This window comes from Myotis lucifugus, unplaced genomic scaffold, assembly GCF_000147115.1.
Source record: "Myotis lucifugus unplaced genomic scaffold, Myoluc2.0 scaffold_3, whole genome shotgun sequence".
NCBI lineage: Eukaryota > Metazoa > Chordata > Mammalia > Chiroptera > Vespertilionidae > Myotis > Myotis lucifugus.
In genome coordinates, this window is record NW_005871051.1 from 27,748,174 (window position 1) to 27,767,111 (window position 18,938).

Below are 18,938 nucleotides of genomic sequence, written 5' to 3' on the forward strand. Positions count from 1 at the left end.
TGGCCTGGGAGCCCCCCGATGCAGCCCACCGCCGGACGCGGCCCCAGCCTTGCGGCTTCTATGCCCCGCCCTGTGACCAGGACCCAAGGGCGGCCTGTGCGTCCCCTAGCGGCATCCAGCAATGCCTGCAGCGCAGACGACGATGCGGTCAGTCCGGTTCCCCGTGCTGGGCCGGGGAGCAGGGAGCCTCGCCCACGTCTGATCACCATCCGCACCCTTGTCCCGGCCGCAGAGCTGCGCTTGCTGGCGCACACGCTGCTGGAGCTGCTGCGGGGCGCCCAGGAGCTGTTCGGCCCGAGCCCGGGGATGCGGCGCCAGGCCCCGGCCCCGGCTCGCCCCGCTCCGTCGCTCCGGGAGACTCCTAGGCACCGCGCCCGCGAGCAGCGGCTGCACCCAGGTACCCCGAGCCCTGGCAGCCCAGCCCGGGCCCCACCCCTGGGCGGCAGAGGCTTTCCCCTAATCCTGCGTCTTCCCAGGATCCCCGGCTGCAGGGACCGGATTCCCGAAGCGGAGGCCAGAGCAGCGCGGAGACACGCGCGGTAATTACGCCCCCTGCCGACCGTCGCCGGGGGAGTAGGCCGAGAGCTAGCGGAGGCCCGGAGGGGATTCTCCTGGAAATCTGCACGGGGAAGCAGTTACCCCGCGGCAACCAGCAGACCTGCTCTACTCCTCCCCTGAAACGGGGGACTGACCCTTTGGGGCTACTTGTGGCTTTGGGCCCTCATCAGTGTCAGAAAATCGACTTTGTTAACACTTAACCTCTCTAAGCCTCAGTTTCCCCATCTGTAGCATGGGAGGTGGTCCTGAGGTACTGGTGGGAGCCCATGCCAGCTCCGTGCTGCTGTCTCTCCTGCAGACTGCCCTGGCCTGGAGCCCCTGCGGCAGAAGTTGGCCGCCCTCCAGGACACCCATGCCTGGATCCTTCAGGTCCCCCCAGAGCGCCTGGCCATGGACTTCCAGGAGGTCGGTCTCTAGGCTTCCCAGACTCCTCCTCGGTGACCTCTGAGGGCAGACCTGGGTCAGCTCTGATAGGGGGACAGAACGGGCACCCTCCCCAGCAGCAGGGAGGGAGGATCTTCACCACCACAGCCTGGGGGGTCGGAATACAAGAGGAAGGGGGGAGGGCAGCTGTGTGTGAGCTAGGGTACTGGGTGGGTATGAAGGTGTGGGCGGGAGAGGGAAGAGGTGAGTAGAGGGGCTTAGGGGGTGTCCATGTGAGCAGAAAGTGTGCAGGATTGTGGGGTTGAAAGGAAGGGGGTGGGTTTGGGTGAGAGTTTGGGGGGCCAGGAGGAGGGGACCAAGAGTAGCATTGGAGCCCCTGAGCACCCTCCTCCCTCTGCAGGTCCTGGCCGATCTGAGCTCCAAGACGATAACAGGGCTCTTCCGAGCCTGGGTTCGAGCTGGCTTGGGGGACCGGCATGTGGTCTTTGGGGGCCTGGTGGGCCTGGAGCCAGCCACACTGGCTCGAAGCCTTCCCCGGTTGCTGGCGCAGGCCCTGCAGGCCTTCCGCTTGGCTGCTCAGGCCAAGGCAGAGCACCAGGGAGCCTGGATGGGCCCAAGGCAGAGCCAGGAGCTGGGGGGGAAAGGGCACCACCCACTGGGCCCTCAGGTTCCTCCAGCCAGACAGCCATGAGCCATGTCTGGACCCCCAGCCTCTGGTTAGGACCTACTGCTCCCAGGGCCTGGGAGGGTTCAGGGAGCACAATGACAAGCTGTCACCGCTGCAGTTGCTCAGATGTGTGGGGTGGGGTGGGGGTCCTGGGCCCTGGGCCCCACGTGTCTTCCCAGATGTGTCATCAGAAAATCTCAGTTGCTTTAATAAATGTTATTTATGATGTACAGAGACAATGCTGGAGCTTTTGTGGGATGGAAACTGGATGGGGGACATCAGCTCTCTGGGAGTGGGGCCCGTGCAGGCCCAGCCTTCAGAAGCAGTTGGCAGAAGTCACAAAGACAGGGGACAGGGCTGCTAAGCCCCCATCTGAGCAGACCTGTCTGCCACCCAAGAAATGGCAGCTGATCTGCTTATCACCACTCCCTGATCCGTGGCTGACCAGCACTGTCCACAGTGTCCATTGCCTCCCCCCAGCCCTCCCCCCATGGCTAGCTGTGGAGACTCCTAGCCCGGGATCTTTGCCTCATGTCCTTGGGCTTCTGCCCTGCTAGCCAGTTCCTATCCTCACCCCCTCAACACCTGCCCCGGGTTCTCGGCCCTCCAGCAGAGCACAGAGGTATCAGATTGCATTTCCGGCTGCCTTTTCCCTCAGCTCCTCCACCCCCACTCTGCACCTGTCCCCTCTGCCACTCACCCACATTCCCCAGCCCAGTGGACAGGAGGAGCAGATGCAGGACCTAGTTGGTGAGACAGGATGGAGGGGCCTGTGTTAACGCTGGGACTGCTGGCCACCCTGGTTGTGTGTGGTAAGATTGGACATCATCCCACCCACCCAGCTCCCCCACAGCACAGTGCCCTCCTGTCCCTCCCCCAGCCTCACGGCCCCCTCCCCACTCCCACTGCCATTTCTCCCTGGAGGACCGACCACCAGGGCCCTGCTCCTGGGCCCCTGCCCAGCACCCGTCCTGTCCCCAACTATCCCCAGGCTGCTGGGGTCTAAATGAGGAGGAGCGGCTGATCCGGTACCTGTTTAAGGAGAAGGGCTACAACAAGGAGCTCCGGCCCGTGGCTCGCAAAGAGGACAGCGTGGACGTCTCACTGGCCCTCACCCTCTCCAACCTCATTTCCCTGGTGAGTGGCCCCTCCATGGCTTGGCTGGGGACTGGAGGGCAGGGACAGTTTCCTTGAGGCCTGGCTCTCTCCCGAACTGGGATGGCCACGAGGGAAGCTCAAGGCCTAGGGCCGGCCTGTGGCAGCTCCTCTCTCTGTGCCCTGTGCTGCCCCCAGACCCTCAGGCTAATACCCCTCCCTTCCAGCTGTCACTCTGGGATGTCCCCCATATCAACCCGAGACACACTTCAGAGGCCTTGTGTCCTCCCTGCTCCCTGGCCTGCCCACCCACTCCTGAGTGTTTGGGTAGGAGTTTGGCCAGGCCGATTGCCATGGATTCCCCTGGGTGGCAGCCAGGAGGAGGTGCCTGGTGAATGCGTGCAGCTGAAAGAATGGTGCAGGACCCTGGGGACAGCCCTCCTGTTTTCTTACAGAAAGAAGTCGAGGAGACTCTCACCACTAACGTGTGGATTGAGCACGTAAGAACACCCCACTCCGAGCAGGGCTCGGTGAGGGTGCAGGGCTAGGCTCCCCTGTGCCCACTTCTGCTCGGGAATCCCCAGCCTGCCTCAGACACTTTCCTGCGGGAGGCACTGGCTCCTGCCTGCAGAGAAACCCCAGCCAGCTGCCCTTGCCCACCTAGTGCAGCCACCAGCCCAGACAGAGCCTTTGGGCGGATTGGGATTCTTCATCTGTGGGAAATTGTCACAGTATCCTGATTTTATTAGAAGACACCCTCTGCCACCTGCCAGAAGTTCATAACATTGACATACGTCTTCTACATCCACAATGGAAATACTGTTCCTTTAGTTGTGTAGTGTGCATCCTACACAGCCCTGCATGACAGACCCGAGTCCCCGCTCCATGCCCACCTCCCCAAACCTCTTTTGTCACAGCCCTGTCTTCCCTCAGGGAAGTTGGGAGGAGTGAAGGGGCCAAGACAATAGCAGAACCCACTGCTGACATTCCTGTCGGCCTCCAGGGCTGGACAGACAGCCGGCTGCAGTGGGATGCCAAGGATTTTGGGAACATCAGCGTCCTGCGCCTGCCCCCTGACATGCTGTGGCTCCCAGAGATTGTGCTGGAGAACAAGTTGAGCCGCAGCCCTCCCTGGCCTCCCCTCATCGCTCGACCCCCTTCCTTAAATATCCTGAGCCTCCCCCTCCAGCCCCAACCTGCCCTCCCTCCTCTGCTTCCCCCAACCCTGCCATTTGGAAGCTGGCCCATGCTCACTGTGGCCCTTGTCCCTGTCCCCCAGCAATGATGGCTCCTTCAAGATTTCCTACTCCTGCAACGTGCTGATCTATCCGTCAGGCTATGTGTACTGGCTGCCACCTGCCATCTTCCGCTCTTCCTGTCCCATCTCCGTCACTTACTTCCCCTTTGACTGGCAGAACTGCTCCCTCAAGTTCAGGTGCACCCACTGCTCCAACCACCCCTCCCCCCAGGGCACCCTGCCAGGGGCCACCTTCAGGCAGAGGCTTCTGGTCTGTCCAGATTAGAGCTCCCCTCCCCCACAATGGCCTCTCTGACCCTAGGGCATTTCTCCAGCCAGTGGCTGAGAACCACCCTCTACCACTGCCCTCCCCAGTTCGCTCAAGTACACGGCCAAGGAGATCACCCTGAGCCTGAAGCAGGAGCAAGAAGATGGCCGCTCATACCCGGTGGAGTGGATCATCATCGACCCTGAGGGCTTCACAGGTGCTGGGAGCAGCAGCTGGCGGGTGGGCAGATGGGCAGGCCTCTCAGGACCTCCCCCACAGATACACATACAGTCACACCGACACCGCCGAGACGCACGTCTGCGCACCCACACCTGACACACACACTCACATGACACTAATCCAGCACGCTGAGAGGAAACGAAGTGCGGCTGGGGGGACTGTGTTCCAAAGGCAGAGACAGATGAGCACCGTGCCCCACCCCCGCCTCTGCCCAGGCCAGAAGACCCTCTGGGTCTGAGCAGGTCCCTGGGGATGGATGTGGCTGACAGGTGAGGGGGTGCTTAGTCTTTCTATCCCTCAGATCTTTTATATATATATTAATTATTGATTTCAGAGAGGAAGGGAGAGGGAGAGAGAAATAGAAACATCAATGATGATAGAGAATCACTGATTGGCTGCCCCCTGCATGCCCCCTACTGGGGATCAAGTCCGCAACCCAGGCATGTGCCCCTGACCAGAATCAAACCTGGGACCTTTCAGTCCACAGGCCGATGCTCTATCCATACAGCCAAACCAGCTAGGGCCAGGCTCAGATCTTTTATGGGGTCACCCCTGTCCATCAGAGGAGACCCACGTCCTGCTGATCCATCACACGTTGGGGGAGGGGGTTCTTACTCTCACTGCCTTGTTATCCCCAAGACTCCATATTTGAGCCACATATGGCCTTAGCTTTCATGTTTTCCAAAGAGAAAAAAAAAAAAACTAATCCCAGAGGAAAATTTCTCCCTTGCAGATGGAAACCTCCATCCCAATCCTTAGGGAAAGACCCACAAACAAAACCTGAGCCCTCCTCTGAATGCCCCCCTCAGAGCCCTGCAGACAGGCCTGGCTGCCCCTGGGGGTGGCTCACTCCACCAGCCCCTCATCCTGCCCCGAGGCCCCCCCTTAGCCCCCTTGCCCAGACTGACTCCAAGGTGTCCGTGTGCTGCCCTCAGAGAACGGGGAGTGGGAGATAGTGCACCGGCCAGCCAGGATCAACATGGACCCCAGTGCCCCGCTGGACAGTCCCAACCACCAGGACATTACCTTCTACCTCATCATTCGCCGAAAGCCACTCTTCTACATCATCAACATCCTGGTGCCCTGCGTGCTCATCTCCTTCATGATCAACCTGGTCTTCTACCTGCCAGCCGACTGTGAGCCTCTCACCTGGCCTCAGTGCTGGCCCAGCTCCCAGGCTGCCTAGGCAGCCTCTTCCCACCCCCAAGGTCACCAGAGCAATGACCACCTAGCCCAGCCTCTCACTTCCTCCTGGGAGCTCCTTGGGGGTCACCACTGCCCAGGGTCCAGGCATGAGGGGCATGTTGCCAGCCAGAGGGGGGCTCTTTGACCCTGTCCTACATCCCCCAAATGAACAGGGTCCCTCCTGTACCCTCCTTCTCCCTCTCACTTTCCAAGGACCTAGACTGCCTCTCAGCCAGAGCAGGAGTCAGGTCTGTCGTGGTCACCATGTGTGGCTGTGGGTCTGGCACACAGGAGGCCATCAGTGGTTGAGTCAATGGGGGTGGGGGTCATGGGAGCTCTAGAGAACCAGGGTATGGAGATGCGCACCCCCCCTTACCAGTTCTAGAAGGGCACGTGTCACCTACACTTACTCAGCTCTGGACTATTTACTATGAACAGGCACAGCGAGTCCCAGAGACAAATGCCACCCAGCCCTGCCCCTGCTTGAGACAGGGTGAGCGGTGTATTGCACGTAGAAAAAGGGTGCTGGGGCAGAGCCCTGGACCCGTGACCACAGTGGCCACCACATGGTTTGCTCAGGGCCCGGCTAGGAGTTGGGGTGTTACTCTGGTGCTCTCTGTGCAGGAGGGACACACACAGATCTGCGATTTAGGAGGGCTGAGTGGCAGGGCATTGGCCAATGGTGACAGCTAGTGTCTGAGGTCTTACTCAGTTCCAGGAGGAGTGACCAGCGTTTAATATACTCTCCCACTTGGTCCTCTCAACATCTAACAGTTGAGAAAACTGAGGCACAGAGAGGTTAGGCTACAAACCCAGGATCACCCAGCCAGTAAGTGTCAGAGCCAGAATTTGATTCCAGTCACTTTAGCTCCAAAGCCTATTATGCTAATTAGGCCACCATGGTATTGTGAACCATGGTGCGAGGTCCACAGTGGGATCCTCTGGGACCAGCGGTCACGGCTAAGTCCAGGCTCCCTCAGGTGGTGAGAAGACGTCAATGGCAATCTCAGTGTTGCTGGCACAGTCTGTCTTCCTGCTGCTCATCTCCAAGCGGCTGCCGGCCACATCCATAGCCATCCCCCTCATCGGCAAGTATGTAACCCCCTTCCTCCCCACCACACCCCACCTCGCCTCACCCCACCAGGCCGCGCCATGCCCCACATCACCCTGGCATGCCATGCCATGTCCTGCCACACCCTGGATGCTCCAGGCTGAGTGTGTGCCCACAGGTTCCTGCTCTTTGGCATGATACTGGTGGCCATGGTCGTGGTGATCTGTGTCATCGTGCTCAACATCCACTTCCGCACACCCAGCACCCACGTGCTGTCTGAGGGGGTCAAGAAGGTGAGGGCTGCCAATAGCTCACAGGTCCCCCTACAGGTGTCTGGGCAAAATCACTGAGCTATTTCATGCGGAGAAGTGCTCCCTGCAGTACAAACACACCAACTGCTGCTACGCATGCCGGCATGGACGACTCTCCCAGGTGTACTGTTACCTGTAAGAAGCCAGGCACAAAAGAGCACAGACTGCACAATTTATTTTGCACGAAGTTCAAGGGCAGGCAAAACCAAATGCTAGAGGTAGAAGTCAGGATGGTGGTTCCCTCTGGGGTCGAGAAGGAATTGATGTGGGGAGGCAGAGGGAACCTTTTGGGGATAATGTTTGAGAGCTTATCTGGGTGGTGTTTGACACAATTGAGTGCATCTGTAAAATTCCACCTGGCACTTCGTGGCAGTCAGAAATGGAGTGACGGGTGTTTGGATGTGTGACGGTAACCCGTGTTGGTTAAATGGCCTTCCTGTGTCCCCCTGATCTGCCACAGCTTTTCCTAGAGACCCTGCCCAAGCTCCTACACATGTCCCTCCCAGAGGAGGACAGCCCCAGCCCTGGGGCCCTGGTCCGGAGGAGCAGCTCCCTGGGTTACATCTCCAAGGCCGAGGAGTACTTCTCGCTCAAGTCCCGAAGTGACCTCATGTTCGAGAAGCAGTCAGAGCGGCACGGGCTGGCCCGGCGCCTCACCACAGCACGTGGGTCCCAGTGGCTTGGGGTTTGGCCCCACCATGGGAGGTGGGGGGTGGGGGGCAGGCTTCATGCCTGCCTCGGATCTGTCTCCTCAGGCCAGCCCCCTGCAGGCTCCGAGAAGGCCCAGCATGACCTCTTCAGTGAGCTGAAGCCAGCTGTGGAGGGGGCCAACTTCATCGTCAACCATATGAGGGATCAGAACAACTACAATGAGGTGAGTGGCCGCAGGGCTGCATGCACAGGTGTTCACGTTGTGTGCTGGTCAAGGGTAGCCTATCTCAAGGGGCCACAGTTCCCCTCAGAGACACATGCCAACTTAGATGAAGGAGTTGACAAAGAATGCAAAACCCAGGCCCCCCCAGAGACAGGAAGCCCCTGCCTAAAACCCCATCACAGCTCACGGGGCCAGGCACACACTCAGGTGTATGCACAGGCACATGTCTTCACATTCTGGACATCCCTTAGGGTCCCTTCTTTCTCCCAGCTGCCAATCATTTTCTTTCCCTGCTCAATTCCAAGACTGATACTATAGACACAGCCAGACATTTAGAAGGCAGACCTCTATGGTTGTTCAATATAACACAACTTTCTAAAATTTTCTCTTGAGAAAAGGGCGCCGTGTTCCAGTTCCCATGGGGGCTACCAGCAGCACTGAGTGGCTGGATGAAGACTGTGGCCCCACTCTTAGTCTCCTGGACTGACAGAATGACCAACCTGCCTGTGGCCAGAGTAGGGCCTGGGCCTTGGGGACATGCAGAAGGCCCCCCTCTGCTGTGAGCCCGAGGTGGCTCCCACTGACACCCGTCTGTCACTGGGCCCCAGCTTGGGGCATGGGCCTGTGGTCTGCGGGCCCTCCTCATCCTACTGTCTCTGCCCCCCTCCCTGTCCCCAGGAGAAGGACTGCTGGAACCGGATAGCCCGCACAGTAGACCGACTCTGCCTGTTTGTGGTGACGCCCATCATGGTGGTGGGCACGGCCTGGATCTTCCTGCAGGGGGCCTACAACCAGCCCCCACCCCAGCCTTTCCCCGGGGACCCCTTCTCCTACCTGGAGCAAGACAAGCGTTTCATCTAAAGGGCCTCCCTGCCTGGGTTGGCCCAGCTCCCCGGGCAGCTTCGGTGGGGCTTTGTGCCTGAAAGGGATGGGCCTTCAGGGGTGGCAGTAGCTGTGTGGACAGGGGTGCCTGAGAAAGGACAAGCTCCTCTTAGGGAGGCGACTCCTGGCCCTGAGACTTGAGCCCAGTTGGTTCTGCACGGCTGAGGTGGAGATGAGCTGTGCCTCCTGAGACAAGGAAAGGCGAAGCCCCACTCCTCAATCAAGACAGGAGCCACCAAGAAGGTCTGAGAGTGGACACTGGCTGGTGGGTGGGTCAGGACGACTTTTGGGGAGATAGGGGCCTGACTCAAGGGCCAGGGAAAATGTCATTCAGGCTGGCCTTTTGGGACCCTTCTGTGAGAAAGACAGTGGCCTCTTCTTGCCTCCCCTTCCTCTAGGTGGGGGTAGAGCAGGTGGGCTCCTGTGCCCTCACTTCCTGGTTCCTACAGCTGTCAACCCCTCAGCCTTGGCTTTTGAGGCCCCCCAGAGCCTCCTTTTCCAGACCCCTTAGGGAAGGAGGTTTTGGGCAGAGGTTGGAGCACCAATGTTTCAGAATGTCCTTCCCAGCTCTTTCTGCTTTGGCCACTCTGTCTGAGTCCCTGTGGGGAGCTGAGGACTCGGGTAGGGGAATTGGGCCCAGCAGCTACAGAGGCCAGAGGTCAGCCCATCAACCTCAGCTCACATGGGCTACCCTAGAGCCCCAGATCTCAGCCTTCCCCCAGAGTATCCCCTTATGGTCACCTATTCCTCTCCTCCAAAGTAGGGTTGCCTGGCAAAACTAAAAAAGTATTCATATTTATCTGAAATTCAAATTTAACTGTGCATTTTATATATTTACTAGAGGCCCGGTGCACAAAATTCGTGCATGGGGCGGGGGGTGTCTCTCAGCCCGGCCTGCACCCTCTTCAAGCTGGAACATCCCCCTCACAATCCAGGACTGCTGGCTCCTAACCGCTCGCCTGCCTGCCTGCCTGTCTGATTGCCCCTAACCGCTTCTGCCTGCCAGCCTGATCGCCCCCAACTGCCCTCCCCTGCTGGCCATCTTGTGGTGGCCATCTTGTGATGACATGAGGGTGTCGTGTGAGGGCACGAGGACCACCTAGGCTTTTATTAGCATAGATTTGCTAACTCTGGCAACTTTACCCCAAAGGGGACTTCCATCAATCTTATCCTAAGGGCCAAAGGCTGAAGCTGGAGGAGCTGGAGGAGGTTCTGTGAGGTACCCCACCTCCAGGATGGCCCCAGTGATCCCCACCTCCTGTCCTCATACCCCCGTGTAGCGCCATACCAGGATTGGTCCGGGTGGCCAATAGAATGAGGCAGGAGTGATGGCATGTCACTTCCGAGGTTAGGTTATAGAAGACATCAAAGTGCCCCCACCTTGCCCTGCTCTTGCTCCTGCTCCTTCACTCTCACGTGGGGAAACCAGGAGGCATGATGAGCACCCTATGGAGAGGCACACGGGCAAGGAACTGAGGCCTCCTGCCAACGGCCGGCCACTGGGTGAACTTGGAAGTGGGTCCTCCAGCTCCAGTAGGACCTTGGACAAGATCATACTCCCCACGACAACCCCTGAGCCAGAGCCACCCATCAGAGGTGCTCCTGGTTCCTGACCCCCAGAAGCTGTGGGAGACAATAAAAGTTTGCTGCTTTAAGAGACAACGCTTTGAGTAGTTTGGAGCTGTGGGACCTTGGACGAGCCACTCCTCGTGTCTCAGCTTTAGTTTTCTCATCTGCAAAATACGCATAAAATAAGACCCGTTCACGGGATGTTGTGAAATGAGAATTGCTACATGTGTCCCACAAATTAAGAGGTGGCTGTTTATCTCGTTTCTCATTGGGGGGCCTCAGTCACCGAGGATGGACCCCTCTTGTGAGGTCTCCTACATCCAAGCCTGGTGTGGTGACTGAGAACTGGAGCAGGTGCAGATGGCCCTATTACTCGCCTCCTGAGGTCCAGGCTTCAGGTCTTCACAGCTCACCCCATTTCCCTCAGAAGGTGTCTATAGCCTCGTGAGCTCAGCTGTACAGAAGGTGACATGTTTAGTTTTTCAATGGAACTGAGGGAAAATACCAAAACTGACCCTACTTCTGCCTTCCAATATAAATCATCTACACATTCAAGGTACACATTTTTAATTCCCTTTGAATAGGGAAACTAGCTTGGACTTACACCTGTCAGTGAGCAGGAAATCAGTCCCTGGAATAGTCCACCACTTCGGTCCACCAACTCCCAGAGGGTAAGGGGCCTGGATTAGATTCCTCGGCCAGCCGTTGCTTCTCTCTGCCACACGGTGGTGCTGTTGGCAGCAGGTCTTACACATCCCAATCAACAGGTGAATCAGTGGTGTCAGGCCTAGCTCAGATAGCTGTGAGCCTTCCAGAAAAGACAACTCCAAATGCCACACCCAATCCAAACTGCCTGTTGTACAGGTTCCCAGAGCCACCGAGGGTCCCCCAACAGCATCCACTCCCCCAGCACTCCAGCTCCAGGTGCTGTCAGGACTGGTCCACTCTCTGGGTGGCATGGAACTCTATCATCTTCCCCCCATAGGAAGTCACACCCACAGGGGCCAGCTGTCCATGAAGCCAGGGCTGTCCCTACACATCTCCCCAGGCCAGCTAGGCTACCTGCCCTCTTTCAAAGGATGATGACTCCATTAGGAATACACTGAACTGCAAGGAACAAAAAACCCCAAGAGTCATGGCTTAAATAAGTAAGGCTTCCTCTTTCTCACATAATAAGAATCGCAGGGCCATGGTTGCATCGTTGCTTCAGCTGTCCCACAAAGCTATCAGGGACCAGGCTTGTTGCCCCAGGTTGCAAGCTGACTACCACAGCTCCGCACTGCCCATCTGTGTTCAAGGCAGGAAAGGGGCCAGCCATTTCTGACCCCTTTTATCAGGAAGCAAAAGCTTCCCTGAAGCCCCTCAGCCAACTTCTGCAGACATACCATTAGTTATCACATGGCCACTCTTAGCTACAAAGGAGCCTGGGAAATGAACATTTCACTTTTCCGGCCTCTAGAGTAGAAGGTGGTGATGGAGTAGTTAGACAATAAATGACGCCTACAGAAGATTGTCTCTTGATGGGTCCCAGACCTTCCCTTTAACCCCTCCAGGCCAGAAACTGCCACTCCTCAAAGGCAATGTACCCTCCTGAGAACCAAGGAGACTTCCCAGCCACTCTTGCAGAGCAGAGAGGAGAAAACAGGAGTTTAAAACTTCATACATAGGGAGGTGGCATAATTCAAAGCAGAGAGAAACCAGTCTCCATCTTCTCCCTTTTCCCTCCCTCCCAAACACTGTGGGGATGGAAGAAGGCAAAGTGAAAAATGCTGAAGCATCAGTTGAACCACTTGTGCCTGGATGGACCTATGTCTGGGAGGATGGTGCCGGGAAAGGGAGAGAGATGGGTGGCCCATTACTGAGCAGAAGCCATGAATGATCTTTGGCAAAGTGTGGTTTTAGAGGGAAGAGCTATTGCTCTGCAAAATGGGTGAGGCAATTGAGTCTGGGGGCACCAGAGGGCAGAATGGGAAGAGGGGGCATTGGTTTTGTAAACTCCAGAGAAAGTAGCCCTAGGTGCATGGGGAGATCAAAGCTTGGGGTGGGGGTGCTGTCAAGGAAAATCACGTGTGGGGCCCAGAGCAGGACTGAATGCAAGGAGGGCAGCCGAGCCACCCACATAACACAGAACAAGCAGATGTCCAGGGAGGCAGCTGCTACCACTACCGCCTCCCCTCCTCCAAGTCCTTGTGAGGGCAGGAGGAGCTGTGGCCCTGCTACAGGGGCTGGGATCTGAGCCAACCTCTCACTTGGATCGCCAAGGACAGGGCATGTCACATGACTTCCGGTTTACTGACACACATTGAAAAGCCACAGACAGCCCTACCTGGTTTGGCTCAGTGGATAGAGCGCCGGCCTGCGGACTGAAGGGTCCCGGGTTCAATTCCAGTCAAGGGCGCATGCCTGGGTTGTGGGCTCAATCCCCAGAATGGGGCGTGCAGGAGGCAGCCAATCGATGGTTCTCTCTCATCATTGATGTTTCTCTCTCTCCCTCTCCCTTACTCTCTGAAACCAATAAAAAAATATTTTTTAAAAAAGAAAAGCCACAGACATCATTCATTTGTGAGGTGGGGACATGTTCTCAAATGGTGCTTTCCTCCAGACCTGAGGCATCTGCCACCCTGCCCCTAAGATACTGAAGGGTGGGTGGCATGAACGGGAAACTGAATTTTCTGCCTTGCCCATGAAGGGGGACACGCTGACCTGTCTGCTTGGAATAGATGGTCAGAAGACAGGTGGCCTGAGCCTGTGTCACAGCCATCGGCTTCCAGATCAGCTTCGCCCCACCCTTCCCGCGACCACAAACCATCAAGTGGATGGAGCTTCTTTTCCAGTCCTTTTAGGTTCCCTTATCCGACTCTCAGGGGCCACAACTTCTTGTCCCATGGACTGTGAGCTTCTGCGAACAGCTCCCATGTATCCCGAGTCCCCCAAGCCTAGAGCTGTGCCTACCATAAGTCTACAGATGATTTAATAAATACTGAGGAACCCCTATTCAAGGGCTGTACTATTCATAAGAGCCCCAAGTTTCAGATCTTTCTCAGCCCTCCTTCCTACAAAGCTTACCAGGCTGGGACCCATGCCTCAGAGACAGGAAAGATCCTGATCTGACACCCTGATTTGTGTTAAGGTGTCAGAGCCTGGTGCACATCATGCATCTTTCTTGTAGGCGTTGTGCCTTCTGGTGTCTTGGCCAGTGGAGTGATCCATTAAGATGTCAGGCTGGTGGGAGAGGTTTGGGGTCCTCAGCCATGTCATAGAGAAAGTCGGGTACAAAACATGCCTAACCAAAAGTCTTCACACTTCCCCAAATCCTGACATGCTGGAGGGAGCAGGAGCAGGAACTCTTCCTAAGCACTCTGCCTTCTCTCCCACACCCACGAGGCCCTGGCTGCATCCTCGACTCCCCCGCTGGACATGAATCTGGGACAACTGAGCCTGAGGGGGGATGGAGGCTGGACCATCTCTGTTGGGACAGACGGGCCCCTCTGTCCCCTCCCCAGCCCAGGTAACCCGAGCCTGGCATTTTGTCCATCCTAGAACAGCTGACAGTGCTGTGGTCAGACAGCTGTGGGGCTGGGCCAGCCTGGCCGGGCTGACTGGGGTGGGAGTGTGGGCTGTTACATGAGACCAGCGTCTGCATCTCTCGGCCTCAGACCTGGGGAGCTGCCATCCCACTCCTATCCCCTCGGAGAGCTGTGCCACCATGCACGGGGGTCAGGGGCAGCTGTTCCTCCTGCCACTGCTGGCTATCTGCCTGGGTGTGGACACAGGGGCTTGGGGCCTGGGGAAGACCGGAGCAGGGGACCAAGGCCTCAGGAGACGGAGGGACTGGAGGGCTATTGGCGCCTGCCCCCAACCCAGCTCTCTGCCTTTCCATGTCACATCCTCTCATGGCCTCCCCCTCTTTCTGCCCCAAAGTTCCTGCGCCCAGGCTTACCGCTGTCTGTTTCAGGAGCCCAGGGCCGGAACCAGGAGGAGCGTCTGCTGGCCGACCTGATGCACAGCTACAACCCCCACCTGCGGCCTGCTGAGCGGGATGCGGACGTGGTCAACGTCAGCCTGAAGCTCACCCTCACCAACCTCATCTCCCTGGTGAGCCACGGGCTGTAGGGTGACAGGGAGGAGGGACCAGGGACCTGCTAGGGAGAGGAAGGTGCTAGAACACTCCCATGGAGACTGCCCAAGAGGCTGGGGTCCTTGGGGGACCCAACAATGGCCTGTAGGGACAAGTATCTGGGGAGGACAATTGTTGGGGGCTTATATCTCGGTCTGTACCCCCAGAATGAGCGAGAGGAGGCCCTCACCACCAATGTCTGGATAGAGATGGTAAGAGATCACCTCTCACCCTCTTTCCTCTTGCAGGGCCCCCCACTATGGGGCCCCAAGGCCCTCAGAGCTGCCCTCCTCCCTTCCCTGCCTCTTCTGTGCCCGCTGGGCTGGGCTCCTGTTCCTGGGGGTGTGGCACAACAGACAGCAGGGCCTGGCAAACCCCCCTCTCCCTGCAGCAGTGGTGCGACTATCGCCTTCGCTGGGACCCGCAGGACTACGAAGGCCTGTGGGTGCTGAGGGTGCCGTCCACCATGGTGTGGCGGCCAGATGTCGTGCTGGAGAACAAGTGAGGAGGGGACGTGGGCTAGGGTTGGGGGACAAAGGACACAAGAACCGGCCTAGCAGGACAAGGGGGGTCTGGGAAGAAAGAGGTGACAGAGGATGCAGACTAGGGGCCTGCAGAGGCACAGACCACTAGACAGAGCAGGTGCGGGGTCCCAGCCCAGCCGGAGCTGCTGGCAGAACTGGCTCCATCACTGCTGGGCCACTCCCGCCCCTCTAACTTGGGGACAAGGACGGCTCCTGTGGAAGCTGTCGAGCGCCAACCAGACGGGAAAAGCGCTGTACTCAATCCTGGCTCCTTGCAGGAGATGAACAGATGTTAGTGGCTACCATGACCACTGAGGAAGAGAGCGGGAGAAGTGGCAGTGATGGGATGGGGGGCCTGGGGAGCCTGGGCGGGTGGGGGTGGCAGGGAGATGCTAGGGAAGGTGGTGGTTCCTGTGGCCAGGTGGGGACCAGGCAGGGTGTGGCCCCCAGGAGGGGTTGGTGTCCCCAGGCAGAGGGATGGCGCCGGGTGCGGGTCTCAGCAGCCCCGTGGCCTGGCCTGCCCACAGCGTGGACGGCGTGTTCGAGGTGGCCCTCTACTGCAACGTGCTCGTGTCGCCTGACGGCTGCGTCTACTGGCTACCGCCTGCCATCTTCCGCTCCTCCTGCCCCGTCTCTGTCACCTACTTCCCCTTCGACTGGCAGAACTGCTCCCTCATCTTCCAGTGAGGCCATTTATTGGGGCAAGGGGGGGCCTTAGGGAGCTTCCCTAAGAGGGGCCCTGGCCAGAAGGGGGACATGAGGCTTCTGGCCAGGGGTCTGGCTCCATCTCTCTGGGGCTCTGTGCACATTAAGATCCAGACACCTATGTCCCTCCCTGCTAAGCCCCCAGGCCCCTCCTTCATCCTCCTGCACTGCCTCAGTTTCCCCTCCTGTGCCCCAAGGGGAGAAATGAATGTCTGGCATGGGTGGGTGAGAAGGCATACACATGCTACAACATACATGATGCACACACATGTGCCACCACTTGCAAGACCATTACGCCCGACAGCCCAGGGGAGAGGTGGGGCTGCCTCAATTTTCTCATCTGTGCATGCAGGAGGGGGTCTGGGGGACGGTCTCCTGTAGTTTAGAGGAGCAGTCTTTCCACAGGAAGACCCTGCAGGGAGACCCTCCTCAGTAAACAGACCAGACAGGGATGGACGGGGTTTTCTCTGTTCTGCCCTTTGGCACCTTCTGCCCAGGAGGCAGTGGAGGAGCAGAACACAGTAACCCGGGGCCCTTGGACACCAGGCGACCTCACTAAGCCGCAGCCTCCTGTCCCTTCAACTCAGGCTTCTCCAGGGCCCCAAAGAGCCCCAGGGCCCCTCATCTTGTTGCCAGGGTTTTGTGGAGAACTCAGAGATTATTGACTGCACTTTTTCTTTTTTATCCTCACCTGAGGATATGCTTATTGACCTTTAGAGAGAGGGAAGGGAGGGAAGGCGGGAGGGAGGGAGGAAGGGAGGGAGAGGGAGAGGGAAGGCGGGAGGGAGGGAAGCACTGATGTGAGAGAGGACATTGATTAGTTGCCTTCTGTATGTGCCCAGATCAGGGATCGAACCTGCAACCCAGGTATGTGCCCCAATCAGGAATCAAACACACAACTTTTCCGTATATGAGATGACACTCCAACCAACTGAGCCACACCAGCCAGGGCTGGCTGCACTTTTTGAGGCAAAACTGCCCACAGATGACTATACCGTATACCTCACAGCTGGGTCTGTACACACCCAGCTTCACCTTGCCTCCCTCCCCGCCCCCCAGGTCCCAGACCTACAGCACCAATGAGATCAATTTGCAGCTGAGCCAGGAAGATGGTCAGACCATCGAGTGGATTTTCATCGACCCCGAGGCCTTCACAGGTGACTCCACCAGGGCCCCTGCTGGACCTGGCTGTGGGGATGAGGCTGGGCCAGGATCAAGCCCCTCCCATGCAGCTCAAGATGAAAACTAAGCGAACCATGAAATGGGTTTTTAAAGGCCTACAAAGTTCTGATTTTCCTCATGATAATGACTCCCATTTTGGAGGGAGGGGGATTAAGTGTCCGATTTCCCTCACTGTTTCTGTCCCTCGATGGCAATTCTACGGGCACGAGAGGGCTGCAGGGGTCCGCCCAGCCCACGGCTGTGCCCACCCGGCCTGCCACCCACAGAGAACGGAGAGTGGGCCATCCGGCATCGGCCGGCCAAGATGTTCCTGGACGCTGCGGCCCCGGCAGAGGAGGCGGGCCACCAGAAGGTGGTCTTCTACCTGCTCATCCAGCGCAAGCCCCTCTTCTACGTCATCAACATCATCGCACCCTGTGTACTCATCTCCTCCGTCGCCATCCTCATCTACTTCCTTCCTGCCAAGGGTACCTGGAGCCTTTGGGGGCGGGGGGGGGGGGTGGGATTGGCCCGGGCCAGTGGGGACATCTGGCAGGGCAAAGAGTGGCACCACGACCCAGGACTAGGGCAGTGAGCTCCTTGTGGGGCGGGGGGAGTGCCCCACAGCAGGGAGACAGAGACCTGCTCTGAGAGCCTCTTGGTCACCCCCAGCGGGTGGCCAGAAGTGTACCGTTGCCATCAACGTGCTCCTGGCCCAGACTGTCTTCCTCTTCCTCGTGGCTAAGAAGGTGCCTGAGACCTCCCAGGCAGTGCCACTCATCAGCAAGTAAGGCTGGTCCTCCCGCCTGCCGCCCACCTCCTCCCCCTCCCTTCTTGGGCACGGCCCTCCTGCCACCCTCCCAATGCCAGCCCCTCACCCAAGGGATATGGGGGAGCAGCCGCTAGGGGTGGGGTTGGCATCTGGGCATGCAGTGCTGAAGGGCCAGCCCCGCCTCCTGCCCACCCCACCCCATCCCGGCAGGTACCTGACCTTCCTCCTGGTGGTGACCATCCTCATTGTTGTGAATGCTGTGGTCGTGCTCAACGTGTCCTTGCGGTCCCCCCACACACACTCCATGGCCCGCGGGGTCCGAAAGGCAAGGTCCCTCCCCGCCCCTTCCAGCACTTCCTGCTCCGTCCGCTGACATGCACCTTCCTTGGCACCCCTGTCCCTGTGCATGTTCCTCCCGTGCCATATTCAGCAGCAAATCTGGTCTGTGTGTGTTTGGAAGCACGTGCCCAAATGAGTTAATAACAATATAGACTATCGAGTGCTTACCTAGTGGTAGGCATATTACACATACTGACTTAACTCTGGTAAAACCTCTGTGCAGTGGGTATTAGGATCATCTCCATTTTCCAGATGAGGAAATGAGGCACAGAGAGGTTAAGCACTTACTTAAGGTCGCACAGGTAGACAGTGGAGGAGACAGGATTCTGACCAGGCAGTCTGGCTCCAGAGCTTGTGTGACCTGCAGCCCACCCGCAGCTGTCAGCTGGGGCCCTTGTCACAAATGCAGATTCCCAGGCCCCTGCCACATCCTGGGCCAGAATAGTAGGGGTGGGGCCCAGGAACCTGGGTTTGGGACAAGTGCCTGGTGATTCTGATGTGCACAAGAGTGTGGGGACCCGGCCTCAATGCCCGGGACAGGAGAGCCGAGCTGTACCAGGGCCACGCCACTGCCCCTCATGTGCTGCCTTCCGGCCTCCAGCAGCATGAGCCCTTCGTGCCAACCTGCATTTTCTGCTGCAAAGCCCAGCGTAGCTGCCATGCTATTGCCCAGAAACCCCCCCCACCCCCCCCTCCCGCTCAAGGGGGGGGGGGTTCCCCGGGGGCTTTTTTTTTAATCCTGGAAGAAATACCAGCCCCCCCCCCTCCCTCCAGGCGGGGGGGAGGGGGGGCCCCCCCCCCCTGCCTAAAAAAGACCCTCCCTCCACCGGGGGGGCGCCACCCACGGGGGGGAAGGGGGGCCCCTCTGTCCTCCCCTCAAAAATAATCCCCTCTTTCTCCAAAAAATCAGAGAATAAACCGATGAAATATCTGAGGCGGCAGAAAAAAAACTGGGGAAGGTAAAGTAGGTGACTCGTCCACCCCCTCCCTCCCCCGGAC

The 18,938-nt window shown here is 58.2% G+C and overlaps 2 protein-coding genes across 3 annotated transcripts in view; both read left to right on the forward strand.

Annotated features, from left to right (window-relative positions):
• Positions 1–294: 294 nt before the first annotated feature.
• Positions 295–9,645, forward strand: CHRND (cholinergic receptor nicotinic delta subunit). Of its 2 annotated transcripts, XM_006082643.3 has the most exons (14): positions 295–539; positions 857–963; positions 2,268–2,421; positions 2,601–2,746; positions 3,160–3,204; positions 3,708–3,817; positions 3,984–4,139; positions 4,317–4,426; positions 5,385–5,585; positions 6,615–6,726; positions 6,864–6,978; positions 7,457–7,661; positions 7,752–7,870; positions 8,549–9,645. In XM_006082643.3, the coding sequence occupies exons 3-14, from the start codon at positions 2,370–2,372 to the stop codon at positions 8,729–8,731; spliced, it is 1,554 nt and encodes a 517-aa protein (XP_006082705.1). In that variant the 5' UTR covers positions 295–539; positions 857–963; positions 2,268–2,369; the 3' UTR covers positions 8,732–9,645. The 2 variants fall into 2 exon arrangements, with proteins under 2 accessions (XP_006082705.1, XP_014319250.1); XM_014463764.2 differs by lacking the exon at positions 3,984–4,139 and having other exon boundaries at positions 295–963.
• A 4,380-nt stretch (positions 9,646–14,025) lies between these two features.
• Positions 14,026–18,938, forward strand: part of CHRNG (cholinergic receptor nicotinic gamma subunit) — a 6,057-nt gene continuing 1,144 nt past the window's right edge. Inside the window, exons 1-9 of the mRNA XM_006082645.3 lie at positions 14,026–14,082; positions 14,277–14,416; positions 14,606–14,650; positions 14,830–14,939; positions 15,490–15,645; positions 16,727–16,824; positions 17,116–17,316; positions 17,501–17,615; positions 17,811–17,939. Coding sequence (XP_006082707.1) covers positions 14,028–14,082; positions 14,277–14,416; positions 14,606–14,650; positions 14,830–14,939; positions 15,490–15,645; positions 16,727–16,824; positions 17,116–17,316; positions 17,501–17,615; positions 17,811–17,939 — 1,049 coding nt within the window. The 5' untranslated portion in view covers positions 14,026–14,027. The remainder of the gene's footprint in view (positions 14,083–14,276; positions 14,417–14,605; positions 14,651–14,829; positions 14,940–15,489; positions 15,646–16,726; positions 16,825–17,115; positions 17,317–17,500; positions 17,616–17,810; positions 17,940–18,938) is intronic.